At 36.2% G+C, this 26,513-nt stretch overlaps 3 protein-coding genes across 9 annotated transcripts in view; 2 read left to right on the top strand and 1 right to left on the bottom strand.

The window, feature by feature from the left end:
- Positions 1-26,513, bottom strand: part of LOC147846472 (uncharacterized) — a 563,173-nt gene that overhangs the window by 251,985 nt on the left and 284,675 nt on the right. The window lies entirely within an intron of this gene.
- ftr16 (finTRIM family, member 16) lies at positions 6-4,168 on the top strand. 2 transcript variants are annotated; one of them, XR_015477816.1, is made up of 6 exons: positions 6-2,210; positions 2,449-2,544; positions 2,755-2,988; positions 3,104-3,184; positions 3,435-3,494; positions 3,616-3,694. XR_015477816.1 is itself a non-coding variant. In NM_001430853.1 (6 exons), the coding sequence occupies exons 1-6, from the start codon at positions 1,620-1,622 to the stop codon at positions 4,149-4,151; spliced, it is 1,677 nt and encodes a 558-aa protein (NP_001417782.1). In that variant the 5' UTR covers positions 1,564-1,619; the 3' UTR covers positions 4,152-4,168. The 2 variants fall into 2 exon arrangements, 1 of the variants encoding a protein (NP_001417782.1); NM_001430853.1 differs by having other exon boundaries at positions 1,564-2,210; positions 3,104-3,263; positions 3,616-4,168.
- The window catches only part of kif5ba (kinesin family member 5B, a), a 35,498-nt gene continuing 16,250 nt past the window's right edge, over positions 7,266-26,513 (top strand). For all 6 annotated transcript variants that reach the window (XR_015478892.1, XR_015478893.1, XR_015478891.1 and 3 more), the window contains exons 1-12: positions 7,266-7,556; positions 17,364-17,451; positions 17,533-17,606; positions 18,492-18,596; positions 18,717-18,765; positions 19,166-19,221; positions 19,317-19,404; positions 20,566-20,690; positions 20,768-20,872; positions 23,242-23,387; positions 23,565-23,713; positions 26,060-26,268. Coding sequence is in view for 3 of the 6 variants with exons in the window: in XM_087241325.1 (XP_087097451.1) it covers positions 7,431-7,556; positions 17,364-17,451; positions 17,533-17,606; positions 18,492-18,596; positions 18,717-18,765; positions 19,166-19,221; positions 19,317-19,404; positions 20,566-20,690; positions 20,768-20,872; positions 23,242-23,387; positions 23,565-23,713; positions 26,060-26,268 (1,320 nt within the window). In the remaining 3 variants the exon portion in view is untranslated. The remainder of the gene's footprint in view (positions 7,557-17,363; positions 17,452-17,532; positions 17,607-18,491; positions 18,597-18,716; positions 18,766-19,165; positions 19,222-19,316; positions 19,405-20,565; positions 20,691-20,767; positions 20,873-23,241; positions 23,388-23,564; positions 23,714-26,059; positions 26,269-26,513) is intronic.

Here is a 26,513-nt window from a genome sequence, read left to right as displayed (position 1 = left end):
AATACACTTTTCCTACTCCAGTTATTTTTGTGTCATTCTTTTAACACTTACAAACCTCACACACAACTACCCAGGTAGCAAAGAATTCTGGCCTAGATTTGGCATAAAGCTGCAGCAGGCATTTGTCCGGCACTGGCATGCAGCATGTGGGCCAAACATGGCCCAGGTTTGGCTGAGGTGGCACAGTCTTACAGGCCGCACTCAAGACTTTGGCCGGATATCAAATGTAGTATTTGGCCCAGATGTTAAAATGTATATGTGGGCCACGTAAGTTTGGCCTATGTTGACCCACATTTAAAATGCATTTAAATTATTTTTGAGTAAATAAAAAATTCTATCAATCAGGTCGCTTCAAGAAATAGCACAGCCATAAAGCGAAATGCTTTATGGGTTTATAAAAAAACAGTGCAGTCATGACACACCAACACATCTGGCCCAGTTCAGGCCCAGTTATGGGTTATTAACTTGGCTGAGACTTGGCCCAGATATGGTTCATGTTCGGCCCTTGTGTGGAAGCCAGACTTGGTCCAGTCATGTACCGTAATTCATTGCCGAAATTTTGCTATGGGGTACAATCTGACCTGTTTGAAATATAGCTAACTGTTGTTGAGGTCAAACCCCAGATAGTAGAACTTTGTTGAATTAGCGTTGAATCAACAGTCAAAAGATTGAAATGTCAGCATTAAATTTATCAGTGTTGCACCCTCAAATAATAATTTTCGATGACCGAAAGAGATTGAAACACAGATGCATTGATGAAGTTAATGTGATAATTATGTGATTAAGTGTTATTGATAATTAATGACAACCAGAATCATTGTGTGGGTCTAATGAAGGCTCCTGAGGGCTAAGTGAGGGCTGTCCATATGGGGCCAGCACTAAGTGGTCAACGTTTGTCCAGTGAGCCAAATCTCAATGTCCCTTCACTGGCAGCCAACTGTGGTCCCTAATGCTAGTCCTCAGTGGGGCCATTAAAGACCAGCACAGACTTGTTTGTAGAGTTTTTGTCATGGCCAGCATTAAAGTATTTTTCAGCAGTTGAATTCATCAAAGATCCTTAAACGCATTAAGTCTCATGAATCTCATGCAGTTTCATGATTGCTAAAAACCGATCGTCTAAGAACGTCTCACTTATAAAAGCAAATACATATTCTACAATTATTTTTATTTGCTAAATATGTCATGTTACGTAATAATGCTATGGAATTATTTACAGTAGGCTATGTATTCATGGTGTAGACCTGTTTGGCAAGCTGGAATATATGGATTATTAAACAGTATGGTCAATAGAGGGAAGCAGAGAGTTAGATGTTAACTTCAGCTTAGCTTAGCTTAGCTTTACACAACCGATCAGCCCCATAGATGGATCAACCCAAAGTAATACATTTTTAACAGAATTCAGGAAAAAAATAGAAACCACTTAAAAACATAGTTAAGATTAAGATGAAAAATTAAATCTTTGCCATTCCAGACACCTCTCTCCAGCATTTTTCCTATTTCTTCCTCTGTTAGAGACTCCCTCAATGAGTGAAAGTGAAACTCATCATCACTGCTTCCTGCTCAGTCTGGGTGTGGGGTTCAACAGTTTTGAGCTTTAGACTGTCCGTGTGTGCACCAAAATGGCAGAATCCAGCATTTCAGTGGCTCAGGATGAGTTCAGCTGTTCAGTGTGTCTAGATCTACTGAAGGATCCAGTTACTATTCCCTGTGGACACAGTTACTGTATGAGCTGTATTTCAGGCTGCTGGGATCAGGATGAGCAGAAGAGAGTCTACAGCTGCCCTCAGTGCAGACAGACCTTCACTCCAAGACCTGCTTTAGGGAAAAACACTATACTGGCTGAAGTGCTGGAGAAACTCAAGAAGACAAAACTACAAGCTGCTCGTCCTGCTCAGTGTTACTCTGAATCTGCAGATGTGGAGTGTGATGTTTGTACTGGAGACAAAAACAAAGCCATCAAGTCCTGTCTGGTGTGTCTGAACTCTTACTGCCAAAATCATCTTGAACAACACGAGAGTTTCTTCAGAGGTAAAAAACACAATCTGATGGACGCCACTGGACGACTGCAGGAGATGATCTGCCCTCAACATGACAAACTACTGGAGGTTTTCTGTCGTACTGATCAGAAGTGTATTTGTCTTCTGTGTGTTGTGGATGAACACAAAAACCATGAGACTGTATCAGTTGCAGTAGAGAGGATTGACAAACAGGTTTGTTTACTGCAAAAAAGGCTAAAAAAAAAGTAATAGGTTTGCTATTAAATTGTTTTGTGTATTAGGATTTTGAAAGGAGTTTAATAATAGGTTCTGATTAGATAAATAGTAAATAATGTCATTTCTTAACCACCTTAAAAAACATTTGTAGACATAGATGATGAGCTGAAAAATCAAGGTTTTGGATCCACAAACAATACATACATTTAACTATAAATGTAAACTTTCCTGTCAGAGACAATTGGAGCAGGCACGAAGAACACACCAGCAGAGAATCCAGAGGAATCAGAAGGAGTGTGAGGAGCTGAGAGAGGCTGTTGAGTCTCACAAGGTGAGTTTTGAGCAGAAGATCAACTGCTGGCTGCTGGAAGAGCTCTTTGAGACTCAGTTAGGACTGTCCTGTTGTCAGTCAGTGAGGAGCCCAGTGCTGGAGCACTTTGATTCCCACTGAAGCCCCTGTGGGGAACAGGCTGTGTGAGGCAGCAGTAAGAGCTGAGTGAATGACTGATTCTGCTGCTTCTCTCTCGGTGTGTCCTAACAGCGCTCTGCACAGGCAGCAGTGGAGGACACTGAGAGGATCTTTACTGAGCTCATCCGTTCCATTGAGAAAAGCCACTCTGTGGTGAATCAGCTGATCAGAGATCAGGAAAAGGCTGCAGTGAGTGGAGCTGAAGGACGACTGAAGCGACTGAAGCAGGAGATTGATGATCTGAGAAGGAGAGACGCTGAGCTGGAGCAGCTTTCACACACAGACCATCACATCCATTTCCTCCAGGTAACACAGATCTGACAAACAGCACAGTGGAAAAGCGAAGATTTTGTTTCTGTCGGATGTGTGTGTGTTGTGTGTGTGTGTATCTTTATCTGCTGTTTGTGTTGTGTCTGTGTAGAGTTTCCAGTCTCTCTCGGCTCCTACTGGATCTACAGACTCTTCCAGCATCACTGTCAGCTCTCGCCTCTCTTTTGATGATGTTAGTAAATCTGTGTCTCGTCTGAGAGAAAAAGTAGAGCATTTCTGCAGAGAGGAGATAGAAATTATATCTGGAAAGGGTAATAATACAATGAATTGTCAATTTTCTCAGACCAAAAGTCAAGCTTCATAACAGAACATATAAAATATAAACTGAATATTGAATATATTCTTGTTCTCTAGATATGTCAAACCGTATTTGCTCTCTTAATATTTATTTCAATTGTGACTGAATGTTTCTTTTGTTATAGTAAAATACACTGAATGTGTATTCACTCCTGAACCCAAGACATGGAAGGAGCTTCTACAATGTAAGTAACTAAGAAAACAACACACACACGGACAGAAAAACACAACAGAACAGAAGAGAAGAATAAAATTACATTTTTAAAAGTCGAAGCAGAAACTGTTTATGTGTTTTATCTTTTTCAGATTCCCGTCGGTTTACTCTGGATGCAAATACCATGCATACATGCCTCAGTTTGTCTGAGGATAACAGAATGATTACTGAAACTGACTCAGATCAACAGTATCCTGATCATCCAGACAGATTCGATAGTTTGCTTCAGGTGTTGTGTAGAGAGAGTGTGAGTGGACGCTGTTACTGGGAGGTTGAGTGGAGCGGAAGAGGAGTGGGTATATCAGTCTCATATAAGAGCATCAGCAGGAAGGGACGGGGTGATGAATGTGCGTTTGGATATAATGATCAGTCTTGGTGTTTGTATTGCTTTCCCTCTAGTTACTGCAAATATTCATTCTGTCACAATTACACCGAGACTGAACTGCCAGTGGTTTCCACCTCGTCTAGAATAGGAGTGTATGTGGATCACAGTGCAGGAACTCTGTCCTTCTACAGCGGCTCTGACACAATGAGCCTCATTCACAGAGTCCAAACCACATTCGCTCAGCCACTCTACCCTGGGTTTAGAGTTTATGGGTCAGTGGAATTATGTGATACTAGAAAATAAATTATATATATATATATATATATATATATATATATATATATATATATATATATATATATATATATATATATATATATATATATATATATATAAAACAATACACTCACCAGCCACTTTATTAGGTACACCTATCCAGCAGCTTGTTAACGCAAATTTCCAATCAGCCAATCACATGGCAGCAACTCAATGTGTTTAAGCATGTAGACATGGTCAAGACGATCTGTTCAAACCCAGCATCAGAATGGGGAACTTCTTATGGTTGTTGTTGGCAGACAGGCTGGTCTGAGTATTTCAGAAACTGCTGATCTGAACAGAGAATGGTGCAAAAAAGAAAATATCCAGTGAGTGCAACTTTGTGGATGCAAATGCCTTGTTAATGAGGAAGTTATTCAGGAATCGTTAATTGTTTCAGAGGAAAATAGCCAGACTAGTTTGAGCTGATAGAAAGGCAACAATAACTCAACTAACCAGTCGTTACAACCGAGGTATGCAGAAGAGCATCTCTGAACGCACAACAAATCCAAACTTGAGACAGATGGGCTACAGCAGCAGAAGACCACACTGGGTGCCACTCCTGTCAGCTAAGAAAAGGAAACTGAGGCTACAGTTTGCACAGGCTCACCAAGATTGGACAATAGAAGATTGGAAAAACGTTGCCTGGTCTGATGAGTATTGCTTTCTGCTGCGACATACAGATGGTAGGGTCAGTTTGGCATTTGTTTGGCGTCAACAACATGAAAGCATGAACCCATCCTGCCTTGTATCAACGGTTCAGGCTGGTGGTGGTGATGTAATGTGTGGGCGATATTTTCTTGACACACTTTGGGCCTGTCATCAATCGAGCAGCGTGTCACTGCCACAGCCTACCTGAGTATTGTAGCTGACCATGTCCATCTCTTTATGAACCATGATGCTATCATGTCGATATAGACCAGAATCTCTGAGAAATATTTACAGTACCTTGTTGATTCTATACTACAAAGGATTAAGTCAGTTCTAAAGGCAAAAGGTGTCCAACTCGGTACTAGCAAGGCGTACCTAATAAAGTGGCCGGTGAGTGTATATACAGTGAGTTATATGATCAATAAAATATATCACCAAATAAATAAAGTGTACTACTATATAAATAAGAATATTGCAGATAATAGCCATTGTGAACATGCCTAAGGCTAAACCTTTAGAAAATATAACACCTTTGGGAAAACATGTTTTATTGTTGTACAAGATTTAATTGTATCATCATTTATTTATTTTATATTAAGTCAAATTATTCTAGCAGTCATGACTGAAGGTGGACAGTCAGTTTTTAGTGAGCAGATGAGTTTTTCTTAATAGTAAACCACAGTGAACTTGGTATAGTCTCAGAAAATCTATTTTCCATGAATAGCCAATGTTTTGCCTCTGGAATTGATTTCCAGGAATAGGTTATTTAGCTTCTTTTGTTGAATCTGTGCCGTCTTTTATGTTAAATACTTAAATGTTAATTTAAATGATCAGAACACGGTTAACTAGTGCTGTAAACTGGTTTCTGTAAACTATACATTAGGAACTTTAGTTGAGATTGTCTTTTCTTAAGGTCAATATTACATTATATTGTCTTGATGAGATTTCTCTCTCTCTCTCTCTCTCTCCCTCTCTCTCTCTCTCTCTCTCTCTCTCTCTCTCTATATATATATACACAAATTGTAAAAAATGAGTATTTATGTTTACATTACATTTCATAATGCACAAATAGGTCAATGATAATGGTGTAAATAAAAATTATTAAACCAAAGGCCATCATGTCATTTATTTATTTTCAATATAAACTATAGTGATTTAGTCAGACAGCAACGTCAATCTCAACTTTGTAGTTAAAGATATTGCTGTTTAATTGGTTTACAAATGAACAATTAGTGAATAGATGCAGTGATACACAGTAAAACAACGTTTACTTGTAAAAGCAGAAAGTTTAGCTTTCAAAGATCATAATGTATTACCACAACTGGCAATGAGTAATATTTCTCATGCACATTAGGATATACATTTTATCTATTTGCTAAAGAATTTACTAGTATATATTTAAACAGTTTACTTTCAACATCCAAAAATGTTTAATGAAAAACAATGCTTATATGCTTGGATTTATTTTAAGAAAACAAAAACTACAAAGAAAAATATACATAGATATAAGCACTGTTTTTCATGTGAACTCTTTTTTTTCTTTATTTTTTTTTATACAAGAATAAAAATATAAGGCAAGGCATGTTTATTTTATAGCATATTTCATACACAGTGGCAATTCACAGTGCTTTACATAATCAGGAATATAAAAATGGAAGTATAAGAAAATAAAAACAAATAATAAAAATGATTAAAACAGATTAAGATGTGTTAAAACAGGTTATACATAAAAGAAAAAACAAAACAAAAGACACAATAGTGCGGTCTGTCGGACGTAGCACATTGCTCATTCAGTAAAGGCACAGCTAAACAAATGTGTTTTCAGTCTTGAATTGAACGTGTCTAATGTTGGAGCACATCTGATCATTTCTGGAAGCTGATTCCAGCAGCGAGGGGCGTAGTAGCTAAAGACCTGAGGACAGGTGTGATGTGCTCTGATTTTCTCTTTCTGGTCAGAATCTTGGCTGCAGCCCGCAGCTAGCATTCTGGATGAGCTGCAACAGTCTGACTGTCTTTTTGGGAAGGTCGGTGAGGAGGCTATTACAGTAATCCATCCTACTGCTGATAAAAGCATGAACAAGTTTCTCTTAGTCTTCACTGGAAACAAAGCATCTACTTCTTGCAATGTTTTTGAGATGATAGTATGCTGATTTACTAACTGCTTTGACATGACAATTGAAACTATACAACCACAATCAGGAGATCAATATAAGATAGATACAAAAAAGGGAAAAACAAGCTACATTAGCTACAGAAAGTTTAAAAAATTAACAAAACAAAGAAAGGGGTAAATAAATTAGAATTGTATAAAAGTGTATGAAAATAAATAAATAAATAAATAAGAGCATTACAAGAAAGCTATATAACTCAAATCAACGGCTGTGAACTGTTTTTTTTTTTTTGCTCTTGATGACGGCGCGTGATGTGACGTCACCGGACCGGAGGCCGGGTGATCCTCCAACGCGTCTCTTTCTGTGCAGTCACACGGGCCGGGAATCGACAGCACAGGCCGGGATTTTGGAGTGAGGCGGTGTCCCCACCCCTCCGTCCGTGTCTGTATCCGTCTATGTGCGTGTGTTCTGGCCGGTGCTCTCGTGATTCGGTAACCGGGGGAAGATGGCGGACCCGGCGGAGTGCACCATTAAAGTCATGTGCCGTTTCAGGCCGTTGAACAGCTCGGAGGTGACAAGGGGAGACAAATACATCCCCAACTTTCAGGGACAGGATAGCGTCGTGATCGGGGTGAGTTTTATTTTGGGACAGGGTTATTTTTTATGCTTTATTTTTCCAGTTGGTCCGCGCGAACGGCTAATGCTAATGACCGCAGCCCAGTAGAACCGGTATTTGTAGTGACCTCAATATTTGACACCGACACCAGACCCTGCCTCCGGTCCAGTGACACCCGAAACAGACCGTTTTATTCGGGTATAATTGTTAATTTCGTAAAATTTTATGTTGTTTCCTCATGAGCTTCATGCTAACTTTGCTAGCCCGATCTGCACGATCAACGCGGAAACAGTGAGGTATACACTCCCAGAAAAACACAAACTTGCTCACTTATTGTAACTCCTTCATTTAAGGATATGGATTGTTTACAAACCAAAGGCTTATATTATTAGTCTGAGCCTCTAATTGCAAGGCTCGTTGTGGATATATGACGAATGAGCAGGAAACTGTTTATTTTTCTGGTTGCTCGTAAATACTAAGGGAAATAGATCTGTTCTGTCGAAAACCTTTTCCGATTTCTCTCAAGTTCTGTTGCCTAAATATATATAAGGGCAGTTAAATTATATAGCATGTTTCATAAAAATCTATTTATTCTTTATGTGTGGGTGTGAAAATTCGTGACTTAACGTTATAACTGAACATGTTATTTGCAAACGTGTTTAACAAATGTTTCTATTACGACTGTGCTAAAACCAAAATAAATTAATTTGTTATTTGAGGAATATATTTACTTAGTAGATGAAAACTTAGTACATAATAACCCTTTTAATTCATCTTCTTTAAAAAATAACAAAATCACACACCCTGTTTGCTGGCTGGCCTCAGTGTTCTGTGGTTCCCAGTTTGTATACCACTTGTTTATAAAACAAAAGCATTGAATGGACTTGCGTATGTGTCCAAATGATAGATAAGTTAAAGGCTAAATAAAGTCTCATCTAAAAGACAAGATGTACTCGCAATGAAGTTCTTATTCTTCAATTAGAGGTAAAAATAACTTCAAAATACATACTTTGAGTTAACATATGGAACTATAGATATCTACTACTGTAGATTTTCAGTTGACTAACAAAAAAACCTAACAAACAATAAAAGTCATGCAACTTAAATGGCAGCTGTGGGAAAAGTTTAGTTATAGGGAGCATCTGATAATTGTTCTGCAGTTCAGGACTCACCCATGTCATATTTATTTATATGAAACGTTATACAGTCGATTGCTTTAAAGCAAGCAGATTTGAACATAAAAAACAATGTAACTTTCATCATTTTTATAGAAATGTATAATAAATAATCAGTAAGAGATTCTGATCTTGCTGGTATAATCTGTATGTGCACTGTGAGAAACCTGATTCTCAAAGTCGCACTAGGATATAGGTGTAGTAATGGGTGGGGAATTGATTAGTCATTGTTGCTATGCTTTGATTATCTTTAAAGCCAGTTCAAACATCAGCCCATAAACTCAGATGTGTGTTTTTTTATGGCTGACTAAACTATTACATGATGAATGGCGTTGAAAGCAAACATGCCGTGTGGCAACCTGCCCTAATCTTACAGGTGACCACCATCCCTTTATGTGCAAATAATGATTTCAGTGAGCAGTTTTTCTTGTATGTCCTGTTCAATTTCGCAAAATCTTTTATGATTTTCTGGGTCAAGAATTCCTGTCTGGTTACAGCGTTCCTGAAAGACCGGCTTTGAAACGGATATGTTTGTTTTTGTTCAGTACTTGCTCTCTTAATAGTCCTCCTCTGAGTATGAAGATAATGTGAGAGAATGCCCAGGAGTTGAAGACCGCTTCAGGCTTGTCCACAATAATTTAACTGAAACAGAGTGTGTGTGTGTGTGTGTGTTAGGGTTGGAGGAAGGTGAGATAATGCTGTGGAAATAGAGTGTGCTCCACCCTGTGCAGCCCCTGGGACTAGGGAGAAAATGAGACGAGAAAATAGTTAGTTAGCTAAGAAAGTGCCTCGATTAGAACTCTGGGGAATTTTCCTCTTCTAGAGGAGACGGGCCTCAGTTCTGTATCAGCATTGTATTTAGCCAAAATATATGAGATTAAATTTAAGCCATGGTGTGAGAGAATCTCAATCATCTAGAAATAAATAAATATATTAGGGCTGCACAATATATAATTTCAACATCGATATCGCAATGTGATCATTCGCAATTGTAAGATTGCAGCATATGCAATGTTGAGTTTGTATTATTGATCATTTGCATGCGTTTTTTTAATCCCTGTACTTATAAAATGACTTTAAAAGAATCGAGGTATAAGAAATTGCACCATTTGTGAACTACTATTAATTGTATTGAATTATTTTTATTTTCATCATTCAGTTACTGTACTTGAATGCTTTTAGACTCGGGACATGATTTCTTTTTTTTTATATTTATTTATTGAGTTTTTTGCATTTATAATTTAAAGCATTACATTACCCCTACCACAACCACAGCATTGAAAGAAAAGAAAAACATAAAAATAAAATATATAATTCCAGAGTTTCTGAGCTAACAGTGAGAACTGAGAAAACAGAGTGTACCATATTTGTTCAGTCTATATGTTATCATTTAACTTGAGAGGCTTGGCAACATCTAAAAGAAGGAATATACAAAAGAGGTGCATCTTAATACAATAAAAATAAATGAATAAAACTTCCAGATATGATAAACTCTATTTTAATTATATTTTTTTCTTGATTATATTTCTACATTGTTATGCATGAAAATCTCCACAACACATGCAAATACAAAAATGCACTGCAAATAGAACAGACTACAAGGAAAATGTGTCAAGAGACCCCAAAAAGTTTATAGATTGTTTATCTAGATTATATATAGATATAGATATTATATATTATATATAGATTGTTGAGATGCAAAATAGTAAACATTAATTCATCAATCTCTGACCAAACACAAGCATGAATATACTCACAACTCATGCAAATACAGAAAAGCACTGTAAATAGCTCAGACAACAACAAAAATGTGTTGGGGGACCCCAAAAAGTTTATTTGTTGTTTAAGGTTGTTTATTAGATTTTATAGACATGTACTCTCACTGCAGAATCGTCCCAGTCAATCTAACGTTATCAATTCTTTTCAAAAAGAGATATTAAGTGATCTGGTGAACATGCATTCATATTGCAAAATGAAAAAATATTGCAATGTTAGATTTTTCCAATGTCATGCAGCTGTAATATATAAGTAATACAGCTTTACTTTTTTTCTTTGTTAAATTTTGTTCAGTTTAATTTATTTTTTCTGAATAAAAAATAATGATCATCATGTATTTTTACATTTTTACTACAGCTGTGCGATATTAGAAAAATTTTACATTGCGCTTTTTTTTATAATTTATTAATTTTTATTTTATTTATTTATAAAAAAATATTCAGCAATATGTATTGCAAAATTAATTTCACTAGATTGGTTGCAAAACTATTTGCAAAAATAGTTTGTTACGATTCTGTAGGGGAGTGCATATGCATAAAATATAAGAAACAATCTATAGGCATAGATAAAATCTATTTAAAGAAGATACAAATTAAATAAGCAGTATTTTATTATTGTTCGAGAAGTTGAACTGTATTCATCTATACAGTAATTGAATAATCAAATGTTGAATAATACTGTTTGTTTTATAAACAATTAAAATAAGCATATATTTTTTAATTTGTCAAAGTTAAAAACAGTACAGTTTCCTAAACCTAGATTATGTTGAAATCCTCACGCAGTCACAGCCCTCAAAAAAAAACACCCGCGAAATGATAAATTACACTCCGCTCTCAACATCCCATATATTCGCGATGTGACTATTTTGAACAATCACACTACGATATCGATGCTGAAACGATATATTGAACAGCCCTTTTTTTTCCTTTATTTACTAAAAACACTTTTTTTTTGTAATTATTTTTTCGGGGTTTCACTTTTATTTTTGATAGGACAGTAGAGAGAATTGACAGGAAAGCATGGGGAGCAGAGAGAAGGGAAGGATCGGCACAGGATCGCACTAACCACTACACCAATGGCACCGACACTAAAAACACTTTTAAATTTCATGGAATGTGAATGTATTTACTAAAAGTTTTGTCATACTTACAAAAAAAAATTTGATGGCATTCAATAACCACAGTGCACCCTGAAATATTACTTTGTTGTCATTTTAAATCTACACACATCTTTGCCACTAAGGAAGAAACGTTTTTTAGAATGAATCATATGTTAATGTAAAACATATTTTGTAATGCAACTTGTTGGTTTTTGGTTTAATTTAATCAAAAAAAAGGGTCAGTTTTTGTCATAAAAATACCTAAGATGCTGACATGGCATTAAATAACAATATATTGTACTATGCTGAATGGGAATCTTTAAGAAGGAAGAAATATATATTGAACATGCTGTTATTGACAGTCAGTAGTGTTCCCACGCTGGCATTAGAGCCTCCTCCTTTGTCAATATGTAAAATCTGCACATTTCAGCTGCCTTGAGACTTGCTGCTAAAGCAAAAGTGGCTTAACGACTGTAAACCGGTGGCCAGCTTGTCAAAGCTGTTAAACATTATATTTTCTCTCTCATTGCCTCGAGACTTTGGACTGCTGAAGACAGTCATTTAAGTAATTCGCCTTGATGTTTTAGGGAGTTAGTTTTTTTATCATATGGTGCAATTTTGATTGATAATAACGCAATTTCATTTGTTGCTTGTTTCGAGTTCATTTAGTTAATGAAGTGATGAGCATTTTAAAATATGAATAACAAGTATGTCATTAACAGATGATTAAATACTCAGGCTGCCTCTTGTCACAGTAATGATATGCAATTCAAGGTCTGATAAGCAACAGTAGTGATAGTTACAACATTTGCAGACTAATGATTTTTGACATTGCACAGATATCATTAAATAAGGCTGTAGTCAAAGATTAAACTAAGAAAAAGGTGAGAGAATTAATGTAAATTGTTGCCTCCTTGTCTGACTGCACGGTGTGATGAATGGCGTGGTGCTCATTAATCTTCTCCTTAATATCAGTCATCTGATATGGGTGTGTGGGTCAAAGACAAAAGCCGTTTTCAAGAATCGAAAACAAAAGGCTGATACACAAAAATATAATGATTTACACAAGATACTCGATAAAATGTAATTGAGTATTTCAGTAGTTTATCTGCCAAAAAGCACTTTCAAGCAGGTTTAGAACAAGAATATTGCAGTGACTTATAGAAAACTGTTTAAGGGTCGTTGTGCAGCCAATGACTACTCAGTTATTTTACTGTCATTTTAAACTTTGCCTCTGTTCCCTAAACCACAAGGTTTTACCCATTTGAAAGTGAGAAATGTTTAATCATGTAATGAAATTTAGCATGACCATGTATTGTTTTTTTTTGTCTTGGGTGCAAGTATTTTTAGAGTTTTTTTTTTTTTTTTTACATTAAATGATGCTTTACTTAATCCTAAACATTATTTCACCCATAATTTGGGGTCTTTGAAACATTATACTCGTACATTAATTGCATTCAATTTCTTTTTTAAGTAAAATTACTCTTGTGAGTTGAATTAAATGCTGACACAGACTTAAGATATCTTCGGGTGCACATTCTTTTGCTCATAAGTATGTTGAAATTGATCAGAAGTCTCTAAAAGGTTTATGTTATAAGATCCTTTATTGTCTTCCCGTCAGCCCTGAGCCCATGGAGGAGAGCTCATAGTTTAAAGCCCAAGAGTTGGCATCGTTCTTGCTCATTTTGCACTTTAGCTGAAGCTGAATCTGCAGTCTTTGTGTTGGCAGCACAGATCTTTATCCATCAAGCCACCATCACCTCACAACTGGATGGTCTTTGTGTTTGTTAAAAGCTAATATGGAAAATTTTTCATTAAAAAAACACTCAAATCCAGAGAAAAACATTTTTGACTAGCCAATGACAGAGCTGCATGATTAATCGAAAAAAGATTGCGATCTCGATTCGACCCCCTAGACGATTTTAATCCAGCATTTCTACGATTCTGCCAATCATATTTTCAAGTTCTGGAGAGAAGCAAAGGCGACCGCACAAGTCTTCACAATCACATACTTTGTTCAGCAACATGGACACCTCCAAATGGTGTTGAAAGAGTCACATACTGTATTTATAAGGTATAATTCACCTGAAAATGTCATTTCTGTCTTCATGTAATGATGTATTCGCGGTCGCAAAATCATACATTATGTGAGCTGTTACCACAGAGAGGGTGGGCAGTAGGGATGGGAAAATTAACCGATATGTATCGATACGCGGTCATGCGCGTGCACGATGCGAGTGCATCGGTAGAGCAGCAGAGGATGAATGAAATTTTGGAAGCAAATTGAGATGCATCGGTTTTTGCGAGATGCATCGGTTTTTCCAAGATACAACTTATATTTTTAATATAGAATGTATTTTTTATTTATTAACAAGTGTTGTCAACCTGTTTTTGGCGGATAATTTAATCGACCTACATAAAGTATGACTTAGCAACGAACTTGCGGATGTGTACACTTACACTACAACTCAGTGTATCAGGTGTGCGGATGAAGCTAGTGGTGCACCCTCAGAAAGCGCGAGAAGCAAAACAAACATTTTATTCCCCACTGAGATCTAAATCTAAAGTATGGCAACATTATGGATTTAAGGATGGATGACTTGACAGGACAGATGCAATTTGCAAAATGTGCCGCGCATCTGTAAAATACACGGGCAGCAGTACGACTAATCTGAAATCTCACTTGAAGTGGCGCCACGGTGTTGTTTTGGAAGCATCTTCCAGTGTTCCTGCATCCCCGGCTTCCTGCACTGCTTCAACTGTAGCTACCAGCTCCAAAAGTGGTGAGAAAAGCACTGCAAGTTTTTTTCCATGCGCAACAGTTTTGTGCGCTCTACGCCAAAAACGGATGTTATTGCATTGTTCATCTGCAAAGATATTCAGCCTAGTGTCACGGAGAACGAAGGTTTTAAATACCTCCTCCTGTTAATTTGTATTTAATTATATTTTTATTAGCCTGTCGTTTACAGTGACGGTGATGTTTCAAAGCAACATAACACTGCTAGTTCACGACCTTAAGTTTTTAATATTCAGTGGCAAAATATCTTTGTAAAACTTGTTTTCATAGTTGAAAAGTTAAATCACAATTCTTGTTGTGCAATGCTCAACCTTTATGTTGAAAGAGTGCAAATATACATATTTTAATATATATTGCACTCATACATTCTGTTTATCTTGAAAATACTTAAATAATATGTGCTATATGTTCTAAAATGGCCCTCTACTGTAAACTGACACTCTGGCTCTGAGAGAAAAGTTTGTAAAAAAAAAGTCTTGATTTTGCTTGATTAATAAATAATCAAACTCATTCAATGGCACAGCATCCTCTTTCACATAATCTCATAAACTTGATCTAATTAGTTAGTGCTGAATTATCGCATCGTATCGTGATATGGGTGTGAATCGTATCGTGTTGCATCGCAATATGTCACAAATGTATCGCTAATATATCGGATCGTATTCTTTGTATCGAGATGCGTATCGAATCGGCATTATAGCTTAGATGCCCAACCCTAGTGGGCAGGCATGTCTACTTTAGTGTACAGAACCTGCATAGGCTGTGACTAAAGGGTAATACAGTTTTAAATAACATTCAGTTTGTGGCACAGAGTGATCGTTTGGGAGCCGCGCGGGATGTATGAACTACACTTAGCAGTCAAGTGAAACCAAAAGTGGGCACATTATTGAAATTATCATATCACACTCTAGAGTAATGATAGCGATGAGCATTTAATATGTTTTTCTTTCATAGCCAACAGTGTTGTGCATGAGAATAAATATTTAACAGTGTCAGTATAACTACTTTAGCCTATAAAATGTTAAATATAGTGGTAGAGGGAATCTGATAATGACAAATGTCTGATTTTACCAGTAGAAAAAATTTTCTGATAATGATGTCAATGACAGATTGCAAGCATATGTCTCAAACATAATAATTCAACATCAGAATTATGAATAGTTGCAATCTGATGTCTTCACTTTACCGTGCATTAATGACCAGGACAAATTTAAAGTCTGTTCAAGTCCACCATTCAAAGTCTATTCAAAATAACAGTTGGCCTACATATATTATTGTTTTACCATATGTTTGAGAAATAACAATAATAAAAGGCTACTCGTATTAATCTTTATTTTACATCTGTAGAATTGTGAGAAAATCGTGATCTTGATTTTAAGCAAAAAAATTGTGATTCTCATTTTAGCCAGAATCATGCAGCTCTACAATGACGCCATACCACTAAGATTTCCAGTTTGGTTTATACAGAAAACAGGGCAACCCCAAAGATGCTTTAATAGACCATTTCAATGTGGTGATGCCATTGGCTCTTGAACATTTCCTGCTTGTTGTCAAACTTGTTTAATAACTGTAACAAGAGACAATTCAATCATATCTCAACGTTAAAACAGCTTTCATAACGTTATTTATCAATATGTGGACCTTTTAGGATTCTTGGGAGCCATGAAAATTAAATTAAATGTAAAACGGGAAATCCGTTAGGACCATTGTTATTGTTTACATCCCTCAAAATGGTCTATATCGAGATGTGCAAACTATGGTGCCTGTGTGTGTGTGTGTGTGTGTGTGTGTGTGTGTGTGTGTGTGTGTGTGTGTGTGTGTGTGTGTGTGTGTGTGTGTGTGTGTGTGTGTGTGTGTGTGCGTGCACGGGCGCGCGCGTTAACTTTGTAACGATATTGTGTGTGACTCATCAATGCAACTTCACAATACTGATTAGTAAAGGTTTGTTCTTACTGTAGTATCTCACAAACGCTACGTGAGACCTTCTTCCTTTAAGTCTGTCTGTTGTCTGACGCAGCTGAGGGAGGAGGCATGTAGAAATAGTGGGCGGGAAAGACTCGTCTTAAAGGCGCAGTATGACAAAACCACCCCCTGCTGGAAATCAGTATAAAACAGCATCTTGTTAAAGGTATAATGAAAAATCTGATGGGTATTTTGATCTGAAACTTTATATACACATTCTAGAGACGCAAAAGACTTGTATTAAATCTGAAAAAAGGGGTAACCTAGGTGCCCTTTAAATGTGACGCGTTTCTGTCCGATATTACATGTTCCATGCATACTGCCAATATAAAGAAGTTATTTTTTTGAAGGGCTTGACGTGTGGCCCTTCACTTGGTTTGCAAAACTTGATGTGGCCCTTGGGTCTAGAAAGTTTTCCCACCACTGGTCTACATGTTGTGGTTTTTTAGACTGCACGCAGAGCAGCATCATAACAGAACCAACATTTTATTTTATTTTTATTTTTTTAGACTGTGAATTTATAAATGCTCACAACTTTTGTGTTGCGTTGTACTCGTCTCTCATCAGAAACTGCTTCGTACTATCATGATAATAGGTTTTCAATACTTTAGCTCATCCATTAACATGATTTTTGTGTGATATAATGAAGATGACAACTCCCATGGTATCACACTGCGTCATCAAAATACACCTTTGTTTGTTTTGAACATTCGCCTTCTAGGGGTGAAATTACTTACTGTGCCTTTAAAATCCATTCACCCTCAATGTGGTGTGGTCAGCATAAATGCATAGAGTTCCACAAAACACAATAGCTGATAAATGATACAGTAGTGATGGGTTATGATAGAAATGTATCATGCAACATTAATCATAGTATTACCTTCAAATGATACCTTTGATACAGGATTATTTGCTAATTAGCCAATTGTATTCATGCTGGTGTTATTAATCAACCATACAGATTAGAATTCAATGATTGAATGTACCATTGAACCGTGTTTTGTTTTTCTCAGGGTAAGCCGTATGTGTTTGACAGAGTTTTCCAGTCCAACACGACACAGGAGCAGGTGTACACAGCCTGCGCTCAACAGATCGTCAAAGGTAGATGCAAAAGTTCGGTTGATAGACCTCTCAGTCAAAATAAAACCTTCAATAATTTTTAAAACACGGCTGTTTCCACAGATGTACTTGCTGGATATAACGGAACCATTTTTGCCTATGGTCAGACGTCCTCAGGCAAAACACACACAATGGAGGTGGGTGAGAATTGATGTTCAATTGGCTAAAATAAAGTGAAAATCTGTGCAAAAACATTTACATATACTTGCCTACACGTAAGGTATGTTATTACGTGTTATTATATTTTTTATATTTGGATGACCTTTTAGTCTCAAGTGTAAAATTGCACCATGTTTAGAGATAATTGACAGTGAATTGCTGCTTCTAGAGTTAAATGTATTGGATTTCTGTTATAGTCCATCTGCTTTGAAGTGACCATAATCACATTTTGTATATTGAACTTTACACATTTCAGTTGTCTCAAAGTAGCTTTACACTGAAAGTCAATGTTAGTGAAAACATTTAACCGGATTGAGGCTTAAGTTTAGATGTTTAGAAAATGCTGTCATTCAAAGTTTAAGGTCATTTAGAACTCTGAAAGTACTTAATAGTTTTTCATCAACAAAGCATTAAATGTATTTAAAATGTCAATAAATATGTTGCAGAATATTTATTTTAAGTAAATTTTAATCAAATTAAGTTCAGCGGTCCCTGAAAAAAACCCACTTTCAACACTTTATTAAGCAGAACAGCCATTTTCACTTATAATAATATAATAATAAGAACAAAAAAAAACTGTTTTTAAACATCGTAATACATAACATTGCTGAATATTCAGCTTTGCATTACAGAAAATAAATATATATGGAAATAGTAAACTATTTAAGTTTGCAATAATATTTAAATGGCTTTCTAATCTGCTAAAATACACACACACACACACACACACACACACACACACACACACACACACACAAAGAAACTTTTAAACTGCAGCATTTACTAATCAAAATAAAGGCTCAAAATGTAGTTAAATAGTTAGTTTCTTTTCACTTTTCTGACTTTTCGTGGTTATTTTTTAGGGAAATCTCCATGATACAGATGGTATGGGAATTATTCCCAGAATAGTGCAAGACATCTTTAACTACATTTACTCTATGGATGAAAACCTGGAGTTTCACATTAAAGTGAGTCTGAGTCTTATTCACTCTTTCTTCCTATTCATGGATGGTTTGTTATTTCATTGTCACTTCAGACTTTAAACAATTGTGCATCTGTTATATTGAGGGTGTGTTTTACCTTGGCAGGTGTCATATTTTGAAATTTATCTGGATAAGATTCGGGATTTGTTGGATGGTGAGTGTGGTCGATGTTTTAATGCACATTCACACCAAGAACTGCAATAAAATTAAAAAATGAATGCCCACCCAAGCATGATAATGTTCGATAATGTAAATAATTAAATGCTCAAGCTCTTAAGCAGAATGTGTTCTTATTGGCTGTACATGTTATCATTCATCCGCTTTGAAAATTGTTTCTGAAAGTGATTTCATTTATTTTCTTATTCAATATTCTAACAGTATTACAACAGTTAAGTTTGCATAGCTATAGCCATCCTTTGTATGAATGGACCTTTGAAACTCACATCAGCACTTGATCTAATCATCAATAAGATGCTTTGAAGTGGATTGTCAAAAGGTTGTAGAAATATGAAGCTGCTTTTCTTATAACAGAATTTTCTCTCCTTCTCTTACAGTTTCAAAGACTAATTTATCTGTACACGAAGATAAAAACAGGGTTCCTTATGTCAAGGTGAGTTTCTCAAACCTGATGTCCCATTAAAATCTCAAAGTGATAATTGCTGCTGATCTGCAGATTATAAGACGTTTGTTGTATTTCTGGTTTAGGGTTGCACTGAACGGTTTGTTTGCAGTCCAGAAGAAGTGATGGACACTATTGACGAGGGCAAATCCAACAGACATGTAGCTGTGACAAGTACGAATACACACACCAAAGGAGAATAAATATATATAGTATATAATATAAATGTCATATCACTAAATCTCTGCAAAATAATATAGATATACAGTTGAACTCAGAATTTTTAGCTCCTTTGTTTTTTGTTTTTGTTTTTAATATTTCCCAAATTATGTTTACCAGAGCAAGGAAATTTTCACAGTATGTCCGATAATAAAAAAAATTCTTCTGGGGAAAGTCTTAGTTGTTATATTTTGGCTAGAATAAAAGCTGTTTTTAATTTTTTAAACATCATTTTAAGGTCAAAATTATTAGTCCCTTTAAGCTATATATTTTTTCAATAGTCTACAAAACAAACCATCATTAAACAATAACTTTCCTAATTACCCTAACCTGCCTAGTTAACCTAATTAACCTAGTCAAGCCTTTAAATGTCACTTTAAGCTGTATAGAAGTGTCTTGAAAAATATCTAGTTAAATATTATTCACTGTCATCATGGCAAAGATAAGAGAAATCAGTTATTAGAGATGAGTTATTAAAACTACTATGATTAGAAATGTAGAAAGAAAAATAAACAGGGGGGCTAATAATTCTGACTTCATCTGTATATTTATAAATATTTATTCATATTATAATATAATATCAACCAATTTGTGAGTTGTACAAGAATATTTTGACCAAAGCATATTTTAATAGAATGTGTTTTTAAAATATATTAGAGAACATTTTTTGCAGACCTTTTTTCAAGTAAATGTTTAAAGTTAATTTCTCCTGGAGGAATTTTGAATATTTATCGTAGACTAAATTGAAAGATCTTTTATGATCTTTGATCACTGTTGTTATCTCTCTGTTTTTTTGTTTAATGCTTGTTTATTGAGAAGCTGCTATGATTGTAAAATAATGTATGGAATATTTATTGCCAATGCTGCTGATATGACATTAAAGCATCAATAAAAATATTATAATATAACATAAATAAATATGCTTACGATTACGATTGAAATCTAGCTACATTCAATAAAAAATAAAATGTATCCATCAATAAATAGATTGTGTTAGGAAACAGTAACCTCTTCATCTTTTATGTAACCTTTTGAACGGAAGATTGAAATAGACTGTGAAATGTAGATTTAGTTGTAATGTGTGTGTGTGTGTGTGTGTGTGTGTGTGTGTCTCAGACATGAATGAACACAGCTCCAGGAGTCACAGTATCTTCCTGATCAACGTCAAGCAGGAGAACACACAGACAGAACAGAAGCTCAGTGGGAAACTCTACCTGGTCGACTTGGCAGGCAGTGAGAAGGTGTGTGTGTTGAACTTTTGTTTTGTAGTTCATTAAAACCTGAGCCTGGTGTGTTGAACTCTTGCTTTTTCTCACAGGTCAGTAAAACAGGAGCTGAAGGCGCTGTGCTGGATGAAGCCAAAAACATCAACAAGTCTCTCTCATCTCTGGGCAACGTGATATCGGCCTTAGCCGAGGGCTCGGTGAGTCACGTACACACGCACAAAAGCTTTAAATCACTTCTGTGCTCTCTTTGTTTTCTAGCATTTAGCTCCTGGAGCTGTGAGGCTGGCCTTTAAGAGCTCTGTTCAGAGAGTCACTTTAACTTCCCATTCAGTATTGCTGCTGTTAATTAGAGACCAATAATGATGCTTGAGCATAACCAAAGGTCAATGCAATATAGCATAATTAGTGCATAATTTAATATCATTTAAGATAATGTGAGATAATATGGTATAATTAGTCAATTTTCTTTTCCTGCCAGAACTATTGTGGTTGACCAAGGTGCTGATATTTAATTAACTTGCATTTAATGAATTAAACTTCACTGAAATTATTTATGACATATTTCTTATTCTAAATAATAAGAACAATGACTGTTATAGCTTTAGATATAAAACAAAGGGTCAGTTTTGATATATAGATATACTTTATATGCACCCCTCTCTCTGAATCTTTAATAAAAAATTTAATATTGTTTATCATAGTGCCTTACAATTTGTCACTGTTTTAAGTGCATACACACATCACTGTAGCCTATATAAAATGACAGAATGGACTTCATTACAGTCAAGGAGAAAACGACATATCATAGCTTTATTTTTAAAGCTGTAGTGGGTAAATTACCAGAGTACATATGTAGTTTGTTGGAGTACTGTTCCAGTACTTATAATACCAGATCAGCAGATATACTCTAACTTAAGATGCCATTTTTTTCCACACAGAGTTAGGTCTATCTGTGTTCTCTAAGTATGCTCCATATGTACGGAATGAACTTCCAGTTATACTACAAATTAAATCCTAACCATCTATTGCTCTATATAAAAGTATTTTAAAGAACAGTGCACATGTTTTAACAATTAACTATGATTTATACTATTTTTGTTTGTGTCTTAAGTTTTCTAATATTTATTTTTTGTAACTCTGTCCTATGTTGCTTGTCTTGACCAGGACTCCTTGGTAGAAGAGATATTGTATCTCAGTGGGACATTCCTGGTTAAATAATTAAATAAATACATTTTATATACATTTTTTGATCAAAACCAGTTGGTGGTGTCTTTTTTAAATAAATGCGTTTTGAGACTAGCTTAATTACAACCTGTCACTCTTTATGATTATAGTTCACAGCAGAGAGAAACATAAAGGAGAAATATTGTATGTCTTATAGAAAGAAAAAAAGACAAGTGCATTTTATTAAATATTGTTGACTGATTCAAAGGAAAATGTGATTTTATTATATATTTTTACTAGGGATGGACCGATATGGATTTTTTGGCCGATACAGATAAATCTTGAAATTTGAAGGGAGATAACCGATATAATAGCTAATAAATATAAATATTTAAACATTGTTTGTATTTGTACTGTGAACAACTGATTTTATTTTAAAAACTTCATCAAACGTGAACTGATCTTACAATAGCCTACTCAGAGTAAAAAGAAAAAAGAAAAAAATTAAAATTGTAAGGTTATATAGACGTATTCATATAAATCAGCATGCCAATAATAAATGATTTCCTTTTCTTCGCATAGTAAATTAACATGCAACTTGACTGTTGCATAAAAAAATCAGTTAAATGACAAAACTGTATTTAACAAACATGGCAAATAAATACATTTTAAATAAAATGAAAAGGAAAGCACTAAGAACTGAACCAAGCTCATATGTTCTAAAATTAAAGTGTGACTGTAATGTACTTTTAAGTCATTTGACACTTTTATTACCGCACTCCTGCAAGATTCTCTCATGCTTGCAATTTATCGGTTTAAAAATAGCAGCCTAATTTTGATATAGGACCAAAAATGATAACATTAAAAATGGCAGATATCCATATGGCCACTGATGTATTGTGCATCTCTAATTTTTACATTTCGGGTGTATCTGTAAAATTCATTTTGGTGCACCACTGTATGCTATGTAATAAAAAAGTATGTAATCTTTTAAGAGCTTAGGTTTAATACTTTAACAACTACAAACCATCATTTAAATGAAGAGTTTAAAAATGACTTTGTGAAGGGGGAACTATGACAAGAAACATACTGTTGCTCACATGATAGTAGGCGATCTGTATTGTGGTGTCAAACGCACAACAGTCCTTGTGTTCTTCTCATAGGGAGGACAGTTTAAAGCTGTAAAACTCAGGACCAGCTGAGCGAGTTATTGCAAAGCCCTATTTTGCTACGAGCGGTTTTAGTGAAGCCAAAATATTAAACCCAGGAACAATGTATTTAAACCACATCAATACAACAGTATTTTTGCTATTTTTACTAAATGCAGTTACACACTTGTATCAATTTTATTTATGTCTGCTGATCTAATGCTATTCTATACGCCTCTTTGTTTCTCTCTTAGACCTATGTCCCATACAGAGACAGTAAAATGACAAGAATCTTGCAGGATTCTCTTGGTGGAAACTGCAGGACCACCATCGTCATCTGCTGCTCTCCTTCCGCATTCAATGAAGCTGAGACTAAATCTACTCTTATGTTCGGCCAGAGGTGAGCAGATGCATTCATACCTGAGCAACTTTCTCTTTTTGCCTTGCAAAATAAACCTGTCATGGCTGTCGCTTGCTCGGTTTGCATTTATGCTCGAAGCTCTATGTATTTATGCAAATCAAACTAGATAAATGTGAGGAGAAATACTGTGTGACACTCTTGTTTGTCTGTTTTCAGAGCTAAGACTATCAAGAATACTGTGTGTGTCAATGTGGAGCTGACAGCAGAGCAGTGGAAGAAGAAATACGAGAAAGAGAGAGAACGAAACAAGAGCCTCCGAAACACCATCACATGGTTGGAGAACGAACTTAACCGGTGGAGAAATGGTCAGAGAAATGGCCTGTTGTTTTAACAATATTGTCAAGTGTCCATTTTTATTTCTATATATATATTTATATTAGGGCTGCAGGATATTGGAGAAATCTGATTGATGTGGAATATTTTATTTTTCTGCGATTTAAGTATTGATATGAATACCGTTTCACAAGACAGTTTGCCAGTTTTTGCAAGTAAAAATTTGGCTTTGTTTTCACCATCAGAAGTAGTAAGTCACATTTAAGAGATTTACCTTAAAACAAGCTAAATTGCCTGCCAGTGGGGTAAGTGGCCTAATCTGATTTTCACTTTGATATGTAAATATTTGGACTAGAAACAAGACAAAACTTTGAAGTACAATTTTGGCATAAATTATATGAATTCCGTTCAAATATAGTGATTAAATACAATTCTGTAGCTTTTAGTCAACTATAATTCAGACTCAACATTGCATATCTTTGCGATGTGTCTATTGCGGATGCGCTCATAGCTAAATCTATGCTAAAACGATATATTGTGCTGCCCTTATAGATAAATCTCAATGAAATGTCAGAATAGGACAATATTTGGCCATGATGCAACAATTTGAGAATCTGAGACTTAATCTGAATACTGAGAGAAAATCATCTTTTCATTTTGTCCAGATGATGTGCTTGGCAAAGCATAATTATAAATGTAGTTTTTATTTATTTACAATCTAAAATTCACAAAATATCTGAATAGAACGTGATACTGGGAAAGTTTCTGCCAGGGTACTGGGGAGGAGGATCCAGCCAATGATTAAACCTAGGATCCAGGAGGAACAATGCGATTTTTGTCAGGGCCGTGGCACACTGGACCAGCTCTATACCCTCACCTGGGTGCTCGAGGGTTCATGGGAATATGCCCAACCCGTCCACATGTGTTTTGTGGACTCCGAGAAGGCATTTGATCGTGTCCCTCGTGGCACTCTGTTGAGGGTGCTGTGGGAGTATGGTGTCAGAGGCGCTTTGTTAAGGGCTGTCTCCCTTTTGGTTTGCATTGCCGGCAATAAGTCAGACTTGTTTCCAGTGCATGTTGGGCTTTGGCAGGGCTGCCCTTAATCACCAGTTCTGTTCATAATTTTATGGACAGAATTTCAAAGCGCAGCCTTGGGCTGGAGGGGGTCTTGTTCGGGGACCAAAGGATTTCATATTTGTTATTTGCAGACGATGTTGTTCTGTTGGCTTCATCGAACATGGACCTTCGACATGCACTGGGGTGGTTTGCTGCCTAGTGTGATGCGGCTGGGATGACAATCAGCACCTCCAAGTCCTAGGCCATGGTGCTCCACTGGAAAAAGGGGGTTTGCCACCTTCAGGTTGGAGGAAAGTCCTTACCCCAGGTGGAGGAGTTCAAGTATCTTGGGGTTTTGTTCACGAGTGAGGGAAAGATGGAGCGTAAGATTGACGAGCGGATTGGTGGGGCGGCAGCAGTAATGTGGTCGATGTACTGGCTCGTTGTGGTAAAGGAGCTGAGCCGAAAGGCAAAGCTTTCAATTTTACCAGTCAATTTACGTTCAAACTCTCACCTATGGTCATGAGCTTTGGGTCATGACCGAAATTACAAGATCTCAGATAAAAGCAGCCAAAATGAGTGTCCTTCGCAGGGTGGCAGGGCGGTAGACAGGGTGAGGAGCTTTGTAACCCGGGAGGAGCTCGGAGTAGAGCCGCTGCTCCTCCACATCTAGAGAAGTCAGCGGGGGTGGCTCGGGCATCTGTTATGGATGCCTCCAGGACGCCTACCCAGGGAGGTTGTTCCAGGCATGTCCCACCGGGAGGAGGCCTCGGGGAAGACCCAAGACACGCTGGAGGGACTATGTCTCTTTGCTGGCCTGGGAACGCCCCGTAATCCCCCTGGAGGAGCGTCTGGGGAGAGGGAAGTCTAGGGTTCTCTTCTAAGACTGCTGCCCCCGCTACCCGGCCCCGTATAAGCAGATCAAAATTACAACATAATATTTCCTAAATATTCTAATAAATGTGGCAGAAAAAAATAATGCATCATTTTGTATTACTAAAAATATGCTGCATAAGATTGGTTTGACTTTGACTTTCTTTTATGTCCACAAGTAGAAATGTATCTTTAGTTTCACTACATAATTACATCAGCATTCACATCACATCCATCACATACCAAGCATCTCTTAAATTACAATAAATAAAATGGTGTTGTAGTGGTAATGTAGTGACATTTGAAAAGTCTAAAACTCTTTATTAAATGTTTGCATATTTTAATCTTATTTGTTTATTGTACATAATTAATGTTCTTCAAACATTTCATCATATTTTGGATAGGTGCATGTCTGCATTTCCTCAACATTTTCTCTCTGTGCTCTGCAGGTGAAACGGTACCAGCAGAAGAGCAGTACGATAAGGAAAAGGTTAATGCAGAAGTGTTGGCACTGGATAACACCATTAATAATGATAAGTTTGCCTCCACACCAAGTATGCCGCCCATGCCAGGAATGCTTGGGACACGACTGACTGGTGTCGAGAAGGATAAATGTGAAGTTGAACTCGGCAAACTTTACAAACAACTCGATGACAAGGTACACACACTCATACACTTAGTAATGAAAATGATTTGTATCCCGGTTATTGTGGTATTATTGGACCACAATTATAATTTTTATGAATAGTTAGAATTTCCATTGTAGTTCAACTTTTGTGTATATTTAAACCCCCTAATTTTTCATGATTTTTTTGTGATTAAAATGACTGATTTTGTGGTGGTAATTCCCAGAAATTTGCGGACAATTTTAAGGTTATAAATATATTACAAATGATATATACT

Source organism: Danio rerio, chromosome 2, assembly GCF_052040795.2.
Source record: "Danio rerio strain M-AB ecotype USA chromosome 2, GRCz13ab, whole genome shotgun sequence".
Taxonomy (NCBI): Eukaryota; Metazoa; Chordata; class Actinopteri; order Cypriniformes; family Danionidae; genus Danio; species Danio rerio.
The sequence above is the reverse complement of the archived record's forward strand: the minus strand, read 5'-3'. Positions and strand labels throughout refer to the sequence as shown.

Coding starts and splice junctions, on each gene's coding strand:
- ftr16 (NM_001430853.1), top strand. CDS start 1,620: ATGGCAGAATCCAGCATTTCAGTGGCTCAGGATGAGTTCAGCTGTTCA. Junction 2,989..3,103: donor ATCACATCCATTTCCTCCAG/GTAACACAGATC, acceptor GTGTCTGTGTAG/AGTTTCCAGTCTCTCTCGGC. Junction 3,495..3,615: donor ATGGAAGGAGCTTCTACAAT/GTAAGTAACTAA, acceptor TATCTTTTTCAG/ATTCCCGTCGGTTTACTCTG.